General features: G+C 40.2%; 1 gene segment (V, D, J or C); it reads right to left on the bottom strand.

Moving 5' to 3' along the window:
• Positions 1 to 16,865: 16,865 nt before the first annotated feature.
• On the bottom strand, positions 16,866 to 17,616 carry LOC102398459. The segment is given in 2 exon segments: positions 16,866 to 17,389; positions 17,505 to 17,616. Coding segments are annotated over 2 exon segments (573 nt in total).
• Positions 17,617 to 20,032: the final 2,416 nt, after the last annotated feature.

Below are 20,032 nucleotides of genomic sequence, written 5' to 3'. Positions count from 1 at the left end.
AGGAAACAGTTCAACCTGTAGATTGTGTTGATTTACAATGAGAAATCAGACATTCTTTAAGAAATCTATTCCTATTGCTTATGTGGATTATATTCTGCAAAGTATTGAGAGAAAGTAAAAATCTTCATAAAACATCAGGCTGCAGATTCAGAAAATAACTGTATGTAAACAGATGCATTTACTCTCTGATATCAAAAGGTATGAACGTGAAAGTTGCTCAGTCGTGTCCAACTCTTGCAACCCTAGAGTCCATGGAATTCTCCAGGCCAGAATACTGGAGTGGGTAGCCATTCCCTTCCCCAGGGGATCTTCCCAACCCAGGTCTCCCACATTGCTGGGAGATTCTTTACCAGCTGAACTACCAGGGAAGCCCATCAAAAGGCATGGCCTAGCCTAAATGCAATGATTAACTCACATCTTAATTAAATTTCCTCTAAAATATATACCAACTCTTAGGGCATGAATCTCTGCTGCCTTGGCTATTGCTGGCTCAGTTTCCTGACTCTATCATTTTTCTCCCAAACTCCACTATAGTTTTATTTCCCCAAGACCTTAATAAAGTTCTTCAATTCTGTAAACTTCCAGGATTATCTCCCTCTCCTTTGTCATCTACTTTAATAACTTGGCATTTTCCAATTACCTCTGTCAGAAAAAAAAAAAAACAAAAACAAAAAACAAAAAACAAAACTGAGGAGCCCTAAATATTGCCTGTGTTTACTATGGGAGTAGTACAAATTGGTAACTGATCCAAATAGGTTAGGTAAAAATAACTGACCATGAAAAGTGAAACCAAGATTAACTCATTTATAGAAGTGAAGGCCCTTTTTTGTGATCTGTACTCACTGATCTTCTGGAGGTATGAAGAATAAATATAATCCCTCATTCACATGCACCCTTAAAGATTTAAGGACAGCTAAGATAAAGAATCAGAAATCAACACATAAATTTGTATGTAAATGTAAATTGTATATTTTTACATATATAAACTGTTTCCATTTCAAAGTGAAAGTAGCTCAGTCATGTCTGAGTCTTTGCGAGCCCCATGGACTGTAGCCCACCAGGCTTCTCTGTCCATGGGATTTTTCCAGGCAAGAATACTGGAGTGGGTAGCTGTTCCCTTCTCCAGGGGATCTTCCCCACCCAGGTTATGAGCCCTGGTCTCCTGCACTGTAGACAGATTCTTTACCATCTGAGCCGCCAGACATCCTCTATTCTTTCAATCATCCTCCATTGTATATAATTCCCAAATAATTTATAGGAAGATTTGTCCTTTTCTAAGAGACCTAGAATGGAGAAGGCAATGGCAACCCCCTCCAATACTCTTGCCTGGAAAATCCCAGGGAAAGCAGAGCCTGGTGGGCTGCCATCTATGGGGTCGTACAGAGTCAAACACGACTGAAGCAACTTAGCAGCAGCAGCAAGAGACAGAGAGACTTTAGGTCAGTGTATTCCCTTTCAAGTTATGGTATACAGGACAGAATAGTATACTTTGAATATGCTCTGCTCAGCACAGTGTTCCACATGTTAAAATTTAGTACAGGCACAGCCATCCCCTGGGCAAAATTTACTGCCCCCAAAATATTTCATTGAACATTGCCTGACTTATCATAAAAAGATGTGATCTGAGAAGGCTTTTTCTAGAATCTTCATGGACTTTCAAGCAGAATGAGGACAATATTCATTCCCCCATGGTCTTCAGATCCAATAATCATTTTTATAACAATGTATTAGTGATGCTCTATAGTTATATCTTGCCTTCAAGAAATCCCCCTGAAATAATGAATATAGCTGCTATTTCTAGGAAAGTCCTTAAAATATATCTGAGTGTTGAGATGGCACATTTACTTATGGCTTTATTACTACAGAAGCCTGTGAAGGATGGACTGGTCTGCTGGTAACAACAAAGGCTCAACTTGAGGCTCCTTTCCTGCCCTAAGTGTCAAATATTTATGTAAATTTGGATTCTTCATTCAGGTGGTCAAATAGATTGGACCATAACTTTCCCATATCCAAACCTACAGTGACTTAAATGGCTGGTCTTACATTAGTTTCTCTATGCTCAGGAAGAAAACAGGGAAAAAGATGCTAAAGAAGAAGTGTGAAAAATCCAATTTATTTCTTTTCCCAAATCAGTTAGTATCTAATTCTTTTCTACTGTCATCTTGGATTAGCTTCTGTTTTGTAAAATGAAGTTGGATTAAAGAATTTCCAAAAGCTCTTCTTTTATACTATTTAATAAAGCAAATATTTATTGAGGACTGGCTATGTGCCATGTGCAATTATACAGTGGAAGTGAGAAATAGATTTAAGGGCCTAGATCTGATGGATAGAGTGCCTGATGAGCTATGGAGTGAGGTTCGTGACATTGTACAGGAGACAGGGATCAAGAACATCCCCATGGAAAAGAAATGCAAAAAAGCAAAATGGCTGTCTGGGGAGGCCTTACAAATAGCTGTGAAAAGAAGAGAAGTGAAAAGCAAAGGAGAAAAAGAAAGATATAAGCATCTGAATGCAGAGTTTCAAAGAATAGCAAGAAGAGATAAGAAAGCCTTCTTCAGTGATCAATGCAAAGAGATAGAGGAAAACAACAGAATGGCAAAGACTGGAGATCTCTTCAAGAAAATCAGAGATTCCAAAGGAACATTTCATGCAAAGATGGGCTCAATAAAGGACAGAAATGATATGGACCTAACAGAAGCAGAAGATATTAAGAAGAGATGGCAAGAATACACAGAAGAACTGGTCAAAAAAGATCTTCACGACCCAGATAATCATGATGGTGTGATCACTGACCTAGAGCCAGACATCTTGGAATGTGAAGTCAAGTGGGCCTTAGAAAGCATCACTACGAACAAAGCTAGTGGAGGTGATGGAATTCCAGTTGAGCTATTCCAAATCCTGAAAGAGGATGCTGTGAAAGTGCTACACTCAATATGCCAGCAAATTTGGAAAACTCAGCAGTGGCCACAGGACTGGAAAAGGTCAATGAAAAAGTTTTCATTCCAATCACAAAGAAAGGCAATGCCAAAGAATTCTCAAACTACCGCACAATTACACTCATCTCACACGCTAGGAAAATAATGCTCAAAATTCTCCAAGCCAGGCTTCAGCAATATGTGAACCGTGAACTTCCTGATGTTCAAGCTGATTTTAGAAAAGGCAGAGGAACCAGAGATCAAATTGCCAACATCTGCTGGATCATGGAAAAAGCAAGAAAGTTCCAGAAAACATCTATTTCTGCTTTATTGACATGCCAAAGCCTTTGACTGTGTGGATCACAATAAACTGTGGAAAATTCTGAAAGAGATGGGAATACCAGACCACCTGATCTGCCTCTTAAGAAATTTGTATGCAGGTCAGGAAGCAACAGTTAGAACTGGACATGGACCAACAGACTGGTTCCAAATAGGAAAAGGAGTACGTCAAGGCTGTATATTGTCACCCTGTTTATTTAACCTATATGCAGAGTACATCATGAGAAACGCTGGACTGGAAGAAACACAAGCTGGAATCAAGGTTGCCGGGAGAAATATCAATAACCTCAGATATGCAGATGACACCACCCTTATGGCAGAAAGTGAAGAGGAACTCAAAAGCCTCTTGATGAAAGTGAAAGTGGAGAGTCAAAAAGTTGGCTTAAACCTCAGCATTCAGAAAACGAAGATTATGGCATCCAGTCCCATCACTTCATGGGAAATAGATGGGGAAAAAGTGGAAACAGTGTCAGACTTTATTTTTCTGGGCTCCAAAATCACTGCAGATGGTGACTGCAGCCATGAAATTAAAAGACGTTTACTCCTTGGAAGGAAAGTTATGACCAACCTAGATAGATAGCATATTCAAAAGCAGAGACATTACTTTGCCAACAAAGGTCCATCTAGTCAATGCTATGGTTTTTCCTGTGGTCATGTATGGATGTGAGAGTTGGACTGTAAAGAAGGCTGAGCACCGAAGAATTGATGCTTTTGAACTGTGGTGTTGGAGAAGACTCTTGAGAGTCCCTTGGACTGCAAGGAGATCCAACCAGGCCATTCTGAAGGACATCAGCCCTGGGATTTCTTTGGAAGGACTGATGCTGAGGCTGAAACTCCAGTACTTTGGCCACCTCATGCGAAGAGTTGACTCATTGGAAAAGACTCTGATGCTGGGAGGGATTGGGAGCAGGAGGAGAAGGGGATGACAAAGGATGAGATGGCTGGATGGCATCACTGACTCGATGGACGTGAGTCTCAGTGAACTCCAGGAGTTGGTGATGGACAGGGAGGCCTGGCATGCTGCGATTCATGGGGTTGCAAAGAGTCGGACACGACTGAGCGACTGATCTGATCTGATCTATGTGCAATGTAGAGTGACATGTGAGTGGGGAAAAATCGCCTGAATCTGGAACCTCAAGACCATTTTCATATCCCCATGCAGTCTCGGGAGACTGAGGTTGTCAAAAAGCAACACAGGGGTCTCTTCAGAAGCAGAGGCAGGGTACCTGGGACATCAGATCTGGGTTTTCTTATGAGATCAATGACTGATCAAGGTGAACCTAAATCTGAAGTAAAATGGAATAAAATGGGACTTCACTCACTGAGTATCAAGATCATCTCATGGATGAGCCATAGGTAAGCAGGGAACTTGTTTTCAGAGACATATTTTTTATTTTTTATCTATAACATATAATATACTTATTAAAATAAATAAAGAAAGAAAGCAACTCAGTGACTTATGGAACCTGAAGGAGGTGGATGAACTCACTCACAGGTAAAGCAAAAAATTATTTCTCAATCAGCCTAACTGCATTCTGGCTTATAGCTCCCTCCTCCCAAGTCTGAGTTGGGTACTCAAGATTCCCCTGCAGGGATGGCTGTAGAATTTGTGGGACTCCATGCAAAATGAAAATCTGAGGCCCCTTGTTCTGAAAAACAGAAAAAAGTGACACTAAAAAAATATAAAGATCTTCAAAAATATTTTCTTACTTAAAAAGGCGATAGAGTTTATGCATGCATGAGTGCTAAGTTGCTTTAGTCATGTCTGACTTTTTGTGGCCCTATGGAATGTAACCCACCAGGCTCTTCTGTCAATGGGATTCTCCAGAGAAGAATACTGGACTAGGTTGCCATGCCCTACTCCATGGGATCTTTCTCACCCAGGGACTGAACCCATGTGTCTTACATCTCCTGCATTCATAGGCAGGTATTTTATCCCTAACACCATCTGGGAAGCCCAGTAGAGTTTATGATGATATATTAAATAACAACATAAATTTACAACTTGCAAAAAATATTTTGGATCTTCAGTTCAGTTCAGTTCCGTTGCTCAGTCATGTCCAACTCTTTGTGACCCCATGAATAACAGCACGCCAGGCCTCCCTGTCCATCACCAACTCCCAGAGTCTACTCAAACTCATGTCCATCGAGTCAGTGGTGCCATCCAGCCATCTCGTCCTCTGTCTTCCCCTTCTCCTCCTGCCCCCAAACTCTCCCAGCATCAAGGTCTTTTCCAATGAGTCAACTCTTTGCATGAGGTGGCCAAAGTATTGGAGTTTCATCTTTAGCATAAATCCTTCCAATGAACACCCAGGACTGATCTCCTTTAGAATGGACTGGTTAGATCTCCTTGCAGTCCAAGGGACTCTCAAGAGTCTTCTCCAACACCACAGTTCAAAGGCATCAATTCTTCTTTGCTCAGCCTTCTTCACAATCCAACTCTCACATCCATACATGACCACTGGAAAAACCATAGCCTTGACTAGACGGATCGTTGTTGGCAAAGTAATGCCTCAGCTTTTTAATATGCTATCTAGGTTGGTCATAACTTTCCTTCCAAGGAGTAAGCGTCTTTTAATTTCATGGCTTCAGTCACCACCTGCAGTGATTTTGGAGCCCCCAAAAATAAATTCTGACACTGTTTCCCCATCTATTTCCCATGAAGTGATGGGACCGGATGCCATGATCTTAGTTTTCTGAATGTTGAGCTTTAAGCCAACTTTTTGACTCTCCACTTTCACTTTCATCAAGAGGCTTTTGAGTTCCTTTTCACTTTCTGCCATAAGGGTGGTGTCATCTGCATATCTGAGGTTATTGATATTTCTAAGCAAAAACAATACCCAGATGTGGATGTGACTGGTGATAGAAGCAAGGTCCAATGCTGTAAACAGCAATATTGTATAGGAACCTGGAATGTCAGGTCCATGAATCAAGGCAAATTGGAAGTGGTCAAACAAGTGATGGCAAGAGTGAATGTCGACATTCTAGGAATCAGCGAACTGAAATGGACTGGAATGGGTGAATTTAACTCAGATGACCATTATATCTACTACTGCGGGCAGGAAGACCTCAGAAGAAATGGAGTGGCCATCATGGTCAAAAAAAGAGTCCAAAATGCAGTACTTGGATGCAATCTCAAAAACGACAGAATGATCTCTGTTCGTTTCCAAGGCAAACCATTCAATATCACAGTAATCCAAGTGTATGCCCCAACCAGTAATGCTGAAGAAGCTGAAGTTGAATGGTTCTATGAATACCTACAAGACCTTTTAGAACTAACACCCAAAAAAGATGTCCTTTTCATTATAGGGGACTGGAATGCAAAAGTAGGAAGTCAAGAAACACCTGGAGTAACAGGCAAATTTGGCCTTGGAATATGGAATGAAGCAGGGCAAAGGTTAAGTATATTAAATGCATTTTCCACTTACTGATATTTTCAACTTAAAATGGTTTATTGAGACTTATCCCTATTGCAAGTTGAAATAGATCTATAAATTATATTTTATTGTATGACTGTTCAGTTCAGTCACTCAGTCATGTCTGACTCTGTGACCCCATGGACTGCAGCAGGCCAGGCTTTCCTGTCCATCACCAACCCCTGGAACTTACTCAAACTCATGCCCATGGAGTTGGTGATGCCATCCAATCATCTCATCCTCTGTCATCCCCTTCTCCTCCTGCCTTCAATCTTTTCCAGTATCAGGGTCTTTTCCACTGAATCAGTTCTTCCCATCAGGTGGCCAAAGTATTATAGCTTCAGTTTCAGCATCAGTCCTTCAGTGAATATTCAGGACCGATTTCCTCTAGGATGGACTGGTTGGATCTCCTTGTAGTCCAAGGGACTCTGAAGAGTCTTCTCAAACGCCACAGTTCAAAAGCATCAATTCTTCTGCGTTCAGCTTTATTTATAGTCCAACTCTCACATCAATACATGACCACTGGAAAAACCATCACGTTGACTAGACGGACCTTTGTGGGCAAAGTAATGTCTCTACTTTTTAGTATGCTGTCTAGGTTGGTCATAGCTTTTCTTCCAAGGAGTAAGTGTCTTTTAATTTCATGGCTGCAGTCACCATCTGCACTGATTTTGAAGCCCAAGAAAATAAAGTCTGTCACTGTTTCTACTATTTCCCCCATCTATTTGCCATGAAGCGATGGGACTGGATGCCATGGTCTTAGTTTTCTGAATGCTGTTTTAAGCCAACTTTGCATTCTCCTCTTTCACTTTCATCAAGAGGCTCTTTAGTTCTTCTTCACTTTCTGCCCTAAGGGTGGTGTCATCTGCATATGTGAGGTTATTGATATTTCTCCCCGCAATCTTAATTCCAGCTTGTGCTTCATCCAGTACAGCATTTCTAATGATGTACTTTGCATAGCTAAATAAGTAGGGTGACAATAGACAGCCTTGACATACTCCTTTCCCAATTTGGAACCAGTCTATTGTTCGATGTCCAGTTCTAACTGTTGCGTCTTGACCTGCATACAGATTTCTAGTTTGTGCTTCATTTAGCCCGTCATTTCACATAATGTACTCTGCATATAAGTTAAATAAGCAGGGTGACAATATACAGCCTTGACATGCTCCTTTCCCGATTTGAATCAGTCCGTGTCCAGTTCCATGTCTAGTTCGATTGCTTCTTGATCTGCATACGGATTCCTCAGGAGGGAGGTCAGGTGGTCTGATATCCCCATCTCTTTCAGAATTTCCCACAGTTTGTTATGATGCGCACAGTCAAAGGCTTTGGCATTGTCAGTAAAGCAGAAGTAGATGTTTTTCTGGAAGTCTCTTCCTTTTTCCATGATCCAGTGGATGTTGGAAATTTGATCTCTGGTTCCTCTGCCTTTTCTAAATCCAGCTTGAACATCTGGAAATTCATGGTTCACATACTGTTGAAGCCTGGCTTGGAGAATTTTGAGCATTACTTTACTAGCATGTGAGATGAGTGCGATTGTGCAGTAGTTTGAACATTCTTTGGCATTGCCTCTCTTTAGGATTGGAATGAAAACTGACCTTTTCCAGTCCTGTGGCCACTGCTGAGTTTCAGAAATTTGCTGGCATATTGAATGCAGCACTTTTCCAGCATCATCTTTTAGGATTTGAAATAGCTCAACTGGAATTCCATCACCTCCACCAAATTTGTTAGTAGTGATGCTTCCTAAAGGCCCACTTGACTTCTCATTCCAAGATGTCAGGCTCTAGTTGAGTGATCACACCATCATGGTTGTCTGTGTCATGAAGATCATTTCTTATATAGTTCTTCTGTGTATTCTTCCCACCTCTTCTTTACATCTTCTGCTTCTGTTAGATCCATACCATTTCTGTCCTTTATTGTGCTCATCTTTGCATGAAATGTTCCCTTGGTATCTCTAATTTTCTTGAAGAGATTTCTAGTCTCTCCCATTCTGTTGTTTTCCTCTATTTCTTTGCATTGATCGCTGAGGAAGGCTTTCTTATCTCTCCTTGCTATTCTTTGGAACCCTGTGTGACCAGTAAAATGACTATCAATAAAGTTTATTCAGATTTTATGAAAAATACTGGCATTTCTCAATTTTTAGAGGATGCAAACTGCACCTTTTCCCTGTTAACTGAAATATAATTGTTTATACCACATGAATGGCAAGTTGTCACTTTCTCAAAAAATTTTTAAAAGCTCTTTGTTTTGTGAATAGCCATTCTAGTTTCAGACATTACATTATAATAGAGATGTCCCCGTAGATACAAAAATGAATTACAAAGATATATAAAGACAACACTCTTTATGATACCACAGCAATGGAAACAAGTATTTATTAATGGAAAGGCAATTAATGACAGAATGTCTCAAAATACTATATGGGCATTGTAAAGAGTGAACTGGACCTCTTCCCAGGTGGCACAGTGGTAAATAATCTGCCTGCAGTACTGGAGACAAAAAAGACCACGTTTGATCCCTGGGTCAGGATGATCCCATGGAGGAGGAAATGGCGACCCACTCCAGTATTCTTGCCTGAAAAATCCCTCGGACAGAGGAGCCTGGCAGGCTACAGTTCTTGAGGCTGCACATAAAAGAAGCCTTTGGAACAGGAGAATTATTTGTACTTTTCTCACTTCTAGGTTGAGACTAACACACTGGAACCAACATTTTATTGATACAAGGAAGAACCATGACAAATTGTTAGTGCTTCTCACTTTATTTCTGTGTTGCAATTAGGATTCTTAGCAGCCATATAATTCTTCTCAGCTACATCAATTAATGAGGTGCTTCTTCCTTGTCCTTTTCTTTTCTTTATGCATCTTCTCCCCTTTTCCTTCCCTTCATTTTCCTCATCTCTTACTGCTCTCTGACTCTCTTTCCAGATGACTCTAGATTTGCTCTCATGACTGCTCCCCTGCTGTGTCCCCCCTTCTTCCCACCAGAGAAACACTGCAGAGGTGCAGCCCCGTCTGTCCCAGTATGTGTCTCTCAGGATGCAGTAGTACACAGCGGCGTCTCTCAGGGTGACCTGGGGCAGGACCAAGGTGCTGCACTTTCTGTTGGAAGCTGTGTTCAGAGAGGCCATGCTGCTGTTCACAGTGCTTCATAAGCCATGAATGACATACTGTGGACTCTGATTAGGATTTTGCTGATATGAATGTATATAGTCATTTCCACCAATGGTATAGTTATTACAAGGCAGATTTACATCTTCTTCTTCAGCACAATCCATGGAGCTGGGCTGGGTGGTCTTAGCAGCAATCACAGTCCCTATGGAGTTAAGAAATCAAATTAGCTCCAGAGCACAAATTAGTGTAATTGTATGGATCAAAGTCATAACTCTCCCATAACTGTCTGGCCCTAACCCCTACTCCAGTGTTTCTATTTATGTCCTGCAAAAATATAATTGGTGTTCATTACACAACTGCAAGGAGATCAAACCAGTCATACTAAAGGAAATGAACCCTAAATATTCATTGGAAGGACTGATGCTGAAACTGAAGCTCCAATACTTTGTTCACTTGATGACAAGACCTGACTCTTTGGAAAATATCCTGATTCTGGGAAAGATTGAAGGCAAAGGAGAAGGGGGCGGTAGAGGATGAGATGGTTAAACAGCATTACCTTCTCAGTGGACATGAATTTGAGCATACTCCAGGAGACAGTAGAGGACAGAGGAGCCTGGCATACTGCCATCCATGTATGTAAAAAGTTGTATACAATTTAGTGACTGAACAACAACAAAATTATAGAGACCTAAGATGTGGCAAGAATCAGAGATCCATAGGCTTTGTTCCATGGGTCGTTGGCTCAATAGATTGAGAGATATCCTACAATCTGCTTACTGCTAAGGACTCGTTGGGAATCATGGCCATGATTTAACCTGTCATGTAAAAATCTGGCCTCTTTAGCAAACCCACAGATCATTTCTCAGATCCATCACTATAATGCTGAATACAGCACAGGGAGAGTAGAGAGCAAATAACTTTGTGGCCCTTTGCCCTCAAGTCATCCCTTGTAGACAGAGAACACTCACCCATGGTCAGAAACACAGTTACTCCAGTCACCAGCCTCAGACTTCAAAGACAAGCTAGGACCACAGGCTCAGAGCTCAGGCTTGTGTCTGATCCTTGGCTTAAGGAACTTCCAGACAAAAGAGGCAACAGCTGTTAGTAAAGACTTACAATGAGTGCACATACCACTGTGTTGTTGCCAGGACCTTCTCAGCCATGATCAAGCATTTCCTTATTTAGGTCTTCCTCCCCTGTTTTAGTCATGTCCCCAGAAGATGGTGAAACATTCCCAGCTCACTGTGCAATCATCTATGAAGTTTAATGTCTGGTTCTGGCAAAGGAACACCAATCACAGTGATGTGTCTAGGCACAACCATTGGTCTATCATTTGTTTCTTAAGAAACTGGCTGATGCTCCAAGAAGCTTGTGGAATCCAGTTTAATCCCAGAAAAATGCACTGAGCTCTGTGTTGTAAGATGATGAAAATTCCTATCCATGTTTCAGAAAATTTTGAGGAGGTTCAAAAGTAGGATGTGGTCTGGGAGATGGAAAGATTAACATTGAGACTAAAAGCTACACATCCTGGAACTCGGAGCTCTTGTAAGTGTTCTTGGAATCATGCATTTATCACCATCTAGGTAGACAATTTTCATGCATCTGTTCTTAATGTATTAACTGATTGACATAGACGGTGTTCACCTCATCCTCCTTGAACAGTGGTCCATAATCCTCATGTTCCCTATGCCAATGCTTGTGGCTGTTGTGCAGCAAGGATGCTAAGGCAGAGGAATAGAGAGAAAGAAAGGCAAACCAAGTGGGGTTCGAGTGGAGATGAGTGAGAGTGGTAAAAAAAAAAAGTTGGAGGCTGGGAAAAAGATTTTAAGGAATAGAAAGATGAAGGGATAATCAGAGCAGGAAAATGGGAAAGCAGTGTTTAGGGAGGTACATGGAAAGGGCTTAGGCTATTGGGCTAAGATCCCCTGAATCCTTGACCACACACATTCAACAAGGGATAATAAAGCACAAGTTGTCTAAAGAAGATGAAAGCATATCATTTTTCCTTTTTTGGGCACATCAATGGAAAACAAATTTCCCTTCCCTTCTCCCAGAAACAGTTTTCAGATGAAGCAGCCCCCTCTTGTGACTGAATAAAAGAACTGGAGACTAAACCCAGACCCAAAGTCAACAAGCAACTATTTGAAAAGTTCCTCAGGTTTGAAGGTAAATAGGCTTCCCAGGTAACTCCCTGATGGTTCAGTTGGTAAAACCCTCCTGCAATGTAGGAGACCCTGGTTCGATTCCTGGATTGGGAAGATACACTGGAGAAGGGATAGGCTACCCACTCCAGTATTCTGCCCTGGAGAATTCCATGGACTACAGTCCATGGGTTCACAAAGACTCAGACATGACTGAATAGCTTTCACTTTCACTTCAGGTGACTCTAGTAAAGAACTCACCTGCCAATACAGCAGACTTAAGAGACACAGTTTCAATCTCTGGATTGAGAAGATCACCTGGAGAAGGGCATGGCAACCCACTCCAATATTTGTGCCTGGAGAATCCTGTTGACAAGAGAGCCCACTGGGCTATAGACCATGCATTCACAGGGTCAGACATGACTGAAGCGACTTACCACACAGCACACACATCTTACTTGTAATACCTCTGTACTCATCTGTATTTTCTTGGCCCTAAACACTCTATAGAAGGTTTTAACTATCTTTGACAGCTTTATTGCAGTCATATGGTTCTCACTTATTGATCTCTTTAGTTTTCATTTGTATCCAACATTCCCATATTTAAAATTTACTCAAAAGCCCATATAATTCAAATGTTTATAAGAGAGGTTGGTACAGACTAGGCACTCAATAATTCTCTGTTTGCTGAATGAGCCAATGAATTTATTGAATTTAATAAAAATGTTATGTTGAATACTGTTTAAATTATTTAAATTAAGGGATTTGATTTAGGTCATACCTGAATGGCTTAGTGGTTCTTCAGCCTTTCTTCAATTTAAACCTGAATTTTACAATAAGGAGCCCATGATCTGACCACAGTCAGCTCCAGATCTTGTTTTTGCTGACTGTAAAGGCTCATCTCACATGCTAGTAAAGTAATGCTTAAAATTCTCCAAGCCAGGTTCAGCAATACGTAAACTGTGAACTTCCACATGTTCAAGCTGGTTTTAGAAAAGACAGAGGAACCAGAGATCAAATTGCCAACATCCTCTGGATCATGGAAAAAGCAAGAGAGTTCCAGAAAAAACATCCATTTCTGCTTTATTGACTATGCCAAAGCCTTTGACTGTGTGGATCACAATAAACTGTGGAAAATTCTTCAAGAGATGGGAATACCAGACCACCTGACCTGCCTCTTGAGAAACCTATATGCAAGTCAGGAAGCAACAGTTAGAACTGGACATGGAACAACAGACTGGTTCCAAATAGGAAAAGGAGTATGTCAAGGCTGTATATTGTCACCCTGCTTATTTAACTTATATGCAGAGTACATCATGTGAAATGCTGGGCTGGATGAAGCACAAGCTGGAATCAAGATTGTCGGGAGAAATATCAATAACCTCAGATATGCAGATGACACCACCCTTATGGCAGAAAGCGAAGAAGAACTAAAGAGCCTGTTGATAAAAGTAAAAGAGGAGAGTGAAAATGTTGGCTTAAAGCTCAACATTCAGAAAACAAAGATCATGGCATCCGGTCCCATCACTTCATGGCAAATAGATGGGGAAACACTGGAAACAGTGTCAGACTTTATTTTTCTGGGCTCCAAAATCACTGAAGATGGTGACTGCAGCCATGAAATTAAAAGCGCTTACTCCTTGGAAGGAAAGTTATGACCAACCTAGATAGCACATTGAAAAGCAGAGACATTACTTTGCCAACAAAGGTCTGTCTAGTCAAGGCTATGGTTTTTCCAGTGATCATGTATGGATGTGAGAGTTAGACTATAAAGGAAGCTGAGCACCAAAGAATTAATGCTTTTGAGCTGTGGTGTTGGAGAAGACTCTTGAGAGTCCCTTGGACTGCAAGGAGATCCAACCAGTCCATTCTAAAGGAGATCAGTCTGGGTGTTCTTTGGAAGGACTGATGTTGAAGCTGAAACTCCAATACTTTGGCCACCTGATGCAAAGAGCTGACTCATTTGAAAAGACCCTGATGCTGGGAAAGATTGAGGGCAGGAGGAGAAGGGGCCGACAGAGCATGAGATGGCTGGATGGCATCACTGACTCAATGGACATGGGTTTGGGTGGACTCCAGGAGTTGGTGAAGGGCAGGGAGGCCTGGCATGCTGCAGTTCATGCCTTTGCAAAGAGTCGGACATGACTGAGCAACTGAACTGAACTCCATCCTCAGCTGCAAAGAATATAACCAATCTTATTTCTGTATTAACCATCTGGTGATATTCAAGTGTAGATGGTCTCCTGTGTTGTTGGAAGAGGGTATTTGCTATGACTAGTGTGTTTTTTTGGCAAAACTGTATTAGCCTTTGCCCTGCTTCATTTTGTACTCCAAGTTCAAACTTGCCTGAGATAATTTTCCATTTCTTCCTGAGTTTGCATTCTAATCCCCTGTGATGAAAAGAGCATCTTTTTTTGGTGTCAATTCTAGAAGGTATTGCAGATTTTAATAGAATCATTCTGCCTAGATCTCTTTAGTTTCCATTTTAACCATAGTGTCCCCAACACTGAAACATCCATTCATCCTGTTCTGGATCAAGTGATTCCTCATACCCAAATCTTCTCCAAGGAGCCCTCTAAATGGTACACTCTAATTGACAATAAAAGTTTGAGACATTTTTCACAGTTTGGAAAGCTATGTATGTCTCATTTCCCAAAGATTACAAGCATTGGAACAATAAAACCTGTTTCATAGGGTTTTGATATTTAGATTAGATAATGAATCAGAAATGCTTCTGCAGTTCCTGACATATAGTAAGTTCAGTAAATATTACCTTTCTTTATTCTACTAAAACTTGTGTTTCCTTCAGTGTCCAGATCTGTGATGTTCTTCCCATCCCCCCCACCCCCACCCCCACAACATCAGTTCAGGGATGGAAGCTTCTAGGACATTTACTTAATCTCTTATCTTCCTAGAGACAGTCATTATTTTTTCCTCTATCCTTTTGATATCATATACAACTAGCTACACTGATACATTGATCCACTCAGGGTGCTGAAAGGACATAGATGAAAGAGGTGAGGTTTGATTTTGGTTTTCTAAAATAGTAAAATCAAGGTCATCTTGCATGTTTACTACCTATTGGATATAATATTTTTGATTTGGATCTCTACGATTTTGCCACTCTGGTTAACTGTTTTCTCTTCTTATTGATTTATGAGCTTTTAATATATTCTGCATTTGATTACTTTTCCAGAAATGTCTTTTTCATATATTGCTTTCCACACTGGTGTTGACTTTCCACTCTCTTAGCAGTGATTTTCAACAATGACCAAAAAAAAAAAAAAAAAAAAAAAAAAGCATGTGCATAAGAATCTCCCTTGCAAGTTTTATTTGTTTGGTTTCTTTAGAAAATTTAGAAATGATTTCCTTTTGTCAGTGCTGTTGCTTGTGATGATAGTCAGGTATCACTCTTAATGATATTTCCCAGAATACAATGCATCAATTCCCGATGAGTATTAGCAAGATTTTTTTCCCACTAAAATAGACCCTTGGATTTGTCTTCAGTGCCTTGCAAACTTCTGCTAAAACCATACTGGTTGACTTGCAGAATTTCTTATTCATCTTTATGACTTTCCACATAGCAATGCTCCTGAATAAGCAGCTTGCTTTATAGGAAGTCAAGTACAATAGTGAGTGGAGGTTCTTGCTATGATAAAGAGCTTATGGAATGGGTCATGGATTGAGGTAGTTATAAACCCTACTTACAATCATGTGGTCATTTGCAGTAACAAAATCTATAGTAGTTATATAATTATTTTCATTTTATATGAATGTATTTATGTATACATTAACCATTTTTAACTTCCCTCTCCTGTTTGTCTGCCTGCTATAACACAAAATATGCCACTACAAATTAATCTTTATTTTGTTGTATCTCAGTAGTTAAGATACAGGATTCAGTGGGAGAGTGTGATTTAGCTAGAAGAGGAAAGAATCTTAAATGGATAAATGAATTTGGTATTCTCTTTGAAGGAGACAGCTTGTTTTGGTTGAATGAAGAATAATTGCATCATATTAACAGGAAGCATAGTTTTCCTGTGGTCTTTATTAGAAAGCTGTGGTATTCAAAGAGGTACTGATGAATGCCTAGTTAACAAGGAAGGAAGTTAACCAGTTAAGCTGTTATGGTGGGTTTCTACTGTGTCAACTTAACAATCTGAAAATCTATTTCCCAGGATTTGCTTCCCTCTATTGTTCTGGGTTAGGGTTGGCCATGAAAGAGATTCCTGTAAGTTTTGAAAGGTACTTATGGTGAAGTAGCATGTTTCTATGTTCCTCAGGTTGGTGCAGGGCTCCAGGCACTATGGCAATACATACTGTTGCTGCTGCTCTGATAGTTCAATTTATTGTTGACCTAAAACCCCTCGACCTTTCACCAGATATCTTACTCATGTTCTCTTTGTATTAGACCAAGTATGCATGTAGCATGATGGCAAATGACATCCACTTCTGAAGTTCACCCACTACTGTGAGCCCTAAGGAGATTAGAGACAGACAAGTTTTAGTGGGTTCCATTGTCCTCATATATTTCCATACATGCCACAGTTTGTCCATGCTTTTGTCCACATCCAACTTTCCTTCACAAATGTTACTTTAGTTGACTTACAGTGAATTCAACTCAACACCAAATGCAAATATAACAGTTTTTATTAACTCTTCCACCAGCTCTAGCCATTGCCTATGTTCTAATCCTTATAACTTATCTCTTACTCTACATCACTGGTGGTTCTCCTCCAATTGTGCCCCAACACGAAGTCTGAGGGGAAAGGACTAAGAAGGTGATTTTCATGACAATTTCAGCTTCTAGATCCAGATTTGTGATGTGAGCCTCTTTAGGTGAAACTGCCATTCTATATTTTTGTGGGACAAGTTTTCAAATTTAGACAACTTTTGCACATGTTCTGTGTGGCTGATTTAAAGCCAAAAATTCAGAAGAAGAATGTATCAGTAGAAAGTTACTCTAGGCACCTGTTTCCAAATGACATAGAAGGAGCTTTTATTTAGAATTAAATCTTCTGATCCAGACCACAGATGAAGCAACCACAGGACTACCATTTCTTGTCTGGGGTCTGCAGGTGTGTATTTCAGCCTGGGTTGTGCAGCAGCCAGGCTGTCTCTTATTAAGCTCTGGGGTTTTTGTTCAGCTTTTCCTATTATTTCAAGCACTGTGAGTTCCCAGAGAGCGCAGAAGTACTTTGCAGAGTCTTCCAGCTGTATGTCTGAAATCGTGAGGCTGATGGATTTACGTGATCTCTGAAAATTTACAGAGTAGCGGCCATACCTTGCATTCTGGCTAGAAGAACCCTGACCAATAAGGTAAATCATCTCTCCACTGGGAAGTTGTTTATACCAATAAATGTTGTAACGGCTCTGAATTGTCTCATATTGACAGCTCAGTGTGACTACCTCCCCAACTTGACTGGCAATCTCTGGCTGGTCTTGAGTAACTCTCTGGGCTACACTGGATCCTGTGGGGAAAATCAGAAAACAGAGATGGAGCAGTGAATAAAATAGTATAGGAATTAGACTAAAAAAAGCCAAGCTGAAATTATAAGATGTTTGCTTCTCTTTTAGAATACCTACCAGAGAAGATGAAGGCCAGGAACACCCAGGGCAGACTGGAGAGCAGCATGAGGCATGGACTCCCCTGCACAAATGTGCCTAGTTCTGCCTCAAGCTTAGAATTCAGTGTCTGTGTGCCTGGCAGCGCATATACATAGTATCCGGTTCCCGTGTGACTCCTTCAAACAGGAAGTGGGATTTGTCGTGTTCATAGGTAACATGGTCTGTGCACAGACAGGAAAAAAAGTCTAGCTCACCACAAACCTTTCTTTGTCATTTTTTTCCCCCACAAGTAATTAAAGTAGGCTGTGCCTGAAAGGGGGCTTTTCAAAAGCAATTATTTTAAAGGTTTGAACTGAGTGGAACTAAAGAACAAACAAGTTGATTTTCACTTATAATTATTCCACTGAATAATTTTGCCATCCCATTTAATATAGGATTTTTGTTTGTTTGTTTTACATTTTTATTGGTGTTTGGCTACAGCAAAATGAAATGTGCTTTGACAGTTCAGTTCAGTTGCTCAGTTGTGTCCGAGTCTTTGAGACCCCATGAACCGCAGCACACCAGGCCGCCCTGTCCATCACCAACTCCCGGAGTCCACCCAAACCCATGTCCATTGACTTGGTGATGCCATCCAACCATCTCATCCTCTGTTGTCCCCTTCTCCTCCTGCCCTCAATCTTTCCCAGCATCAGGGTCTTTTCAAATGACAGAGGAATGAATAAAATGTGTTACTTATGTACAATTGTTGTTCTTTAATCACTAAGTAGTGTCTGACTCTTTGGATCCATGGATTGTATCTCGCTAGGCTTCTCTTTCCATTGGATTTCCCAGTCAAGATACTGGAGTGGTGTACCATTTACTTTTCCAGGGATCTTCCTGAGCCAGGAATCGAACACATGTGTCCTGCTTGGCAGGTGGATTCTTTACCACAGAGCCACTGGGGAAACCCCACAATGAAACTGCTCAGCCATGAAAAAGAACAAAATGATGCTGTTTGTAACAAAATGAGCAGACCTAAAATAAGATTTAGTATAAGCAATGAACCCTTCTTATAATCTACTTATTTATTAGTCATTCGTTTAGCCTATACTTACATTTCTCCACCCAAAATCTAAATACTCTATTTAAAAACTCACATACTTTTGGCAAAAGGCAGTCTTATCCAAAATTTTTAACATTTTTTTTATAGGTTTTAGGGCTCTACTTGGTTTTTTCAATACATAAAATCATTTTGACATCAAATGATAAAATATCAGTCCTTCTAACTTGCAGAGTCTATTCTCTTTTTTATGTTTGTATGAATTTATAACAAGAATAAAATAATTATTCTTTTGAAACTTGACATTGAATCTTATTTATCAGACTTTAAGGAGGATCAGGAAATTCAGTCCCATTCCTTCCACAAGTAGAATTGTCCTTCTTAGATCATGTGCTCTAGAATTGTCCTCATGTTATTTTTTCTGTCCTACTGGCCCAAAGCGTTCAGTCTCACTAGTTAGTTGCTTGTTCTTTTTTCTTTTTGTTAAGTAAAATTAAGATAAGCATGTCAGTTCTTTCTGTGCCATAATACTATAATGCACTCCAACAAAATTTGGTATCTACAGACTGCAAGCACACACTATACCTCTACAGCACAGAAGGCGATGGCTGAGATTCTGTAAACTGTTACCTGTTCATTTGAATGTAGCTGTCAACTTTCCATTTGGTTTTACCATTTTAATGGATGAATTAATATAAAAGAACCAATGGTAACATACCAAAGAAAAGAAAGTACAGACAAGGTCTCTAAAACAGTGCCAACTCCTTGCTTTTAAGTTGCTTGGGTGGTGTTGTTAATGACTGATGCATGGAGGAGAGTGCATGTCTAGTTGAGACATCTCCTCTGTTCCATTTCACCTCTGAGTGTTGACAGGCAGTTGATATATGGTTTGCATTACCAAACCTACTTATATTTAAGTAGAAGAGATCACGAATGTCCACAGCAATGTGGGCACAGAATGTGGGCAGCAGCATGGTATTGTATTGTAGCATATATAATTATAGATATTATATATATACTAGAAAATTGATATTGATAAAGTATTACTAAAATATAGATGATAATCTGATATATTAGCTTTATATGCACTCTTTTTTATGCATAGCTCTGAAATTTTATCACTGGTACAGGTTTTTGTACCATCACTAAAATCATGATGCAGAATTATTTCACCTCCCTAGAGCAAACCACTTTCACACTGCCTCCACCCCTGCAACTCCTAACAACTACTGATCTTTTCATATCTATATTTTGTCCTTTTGAGAATGCTGTGTAAGTAAATTCATACATTATGCATGCAATTGTAATAATATGGTGTGTAAGCGTGTATCAAGTAGTCTCCTGAGATACCTTTTCCACTCAACATTGAGATCCATTTAGGCTGTTGCATGAATCAATAGTAAGTTTCTTTTCATCACTACAGACCGTCCCCAACTTGTGATGAATCAACTTAGGGTTTTTCATGGTACGGTAGTGAGAAACCTACATATGCACTCACTAGAAACCA

This window comes from Bubalus bubalis, chromosome 11, assembly GCF_019923935.1.
Source record: "Bubalus bubalis isolate 160015118507 breed Murrah chromosome 11, NDDB_SH_1, whole genome shotgun sequence".
In the NCBI taxonomy this organism is placed as follows: domain Eukaryota; kingdom Metazoa; phylum Chordata; class Mammalia; order Artiodactyla; family Bovidae; genus Bubalus; species Bubalus bubalis.
Note: the sequence above shows the minus strand (reverse complement) of the source record. Positions and strands in the feature narration are given on the sequence as shown.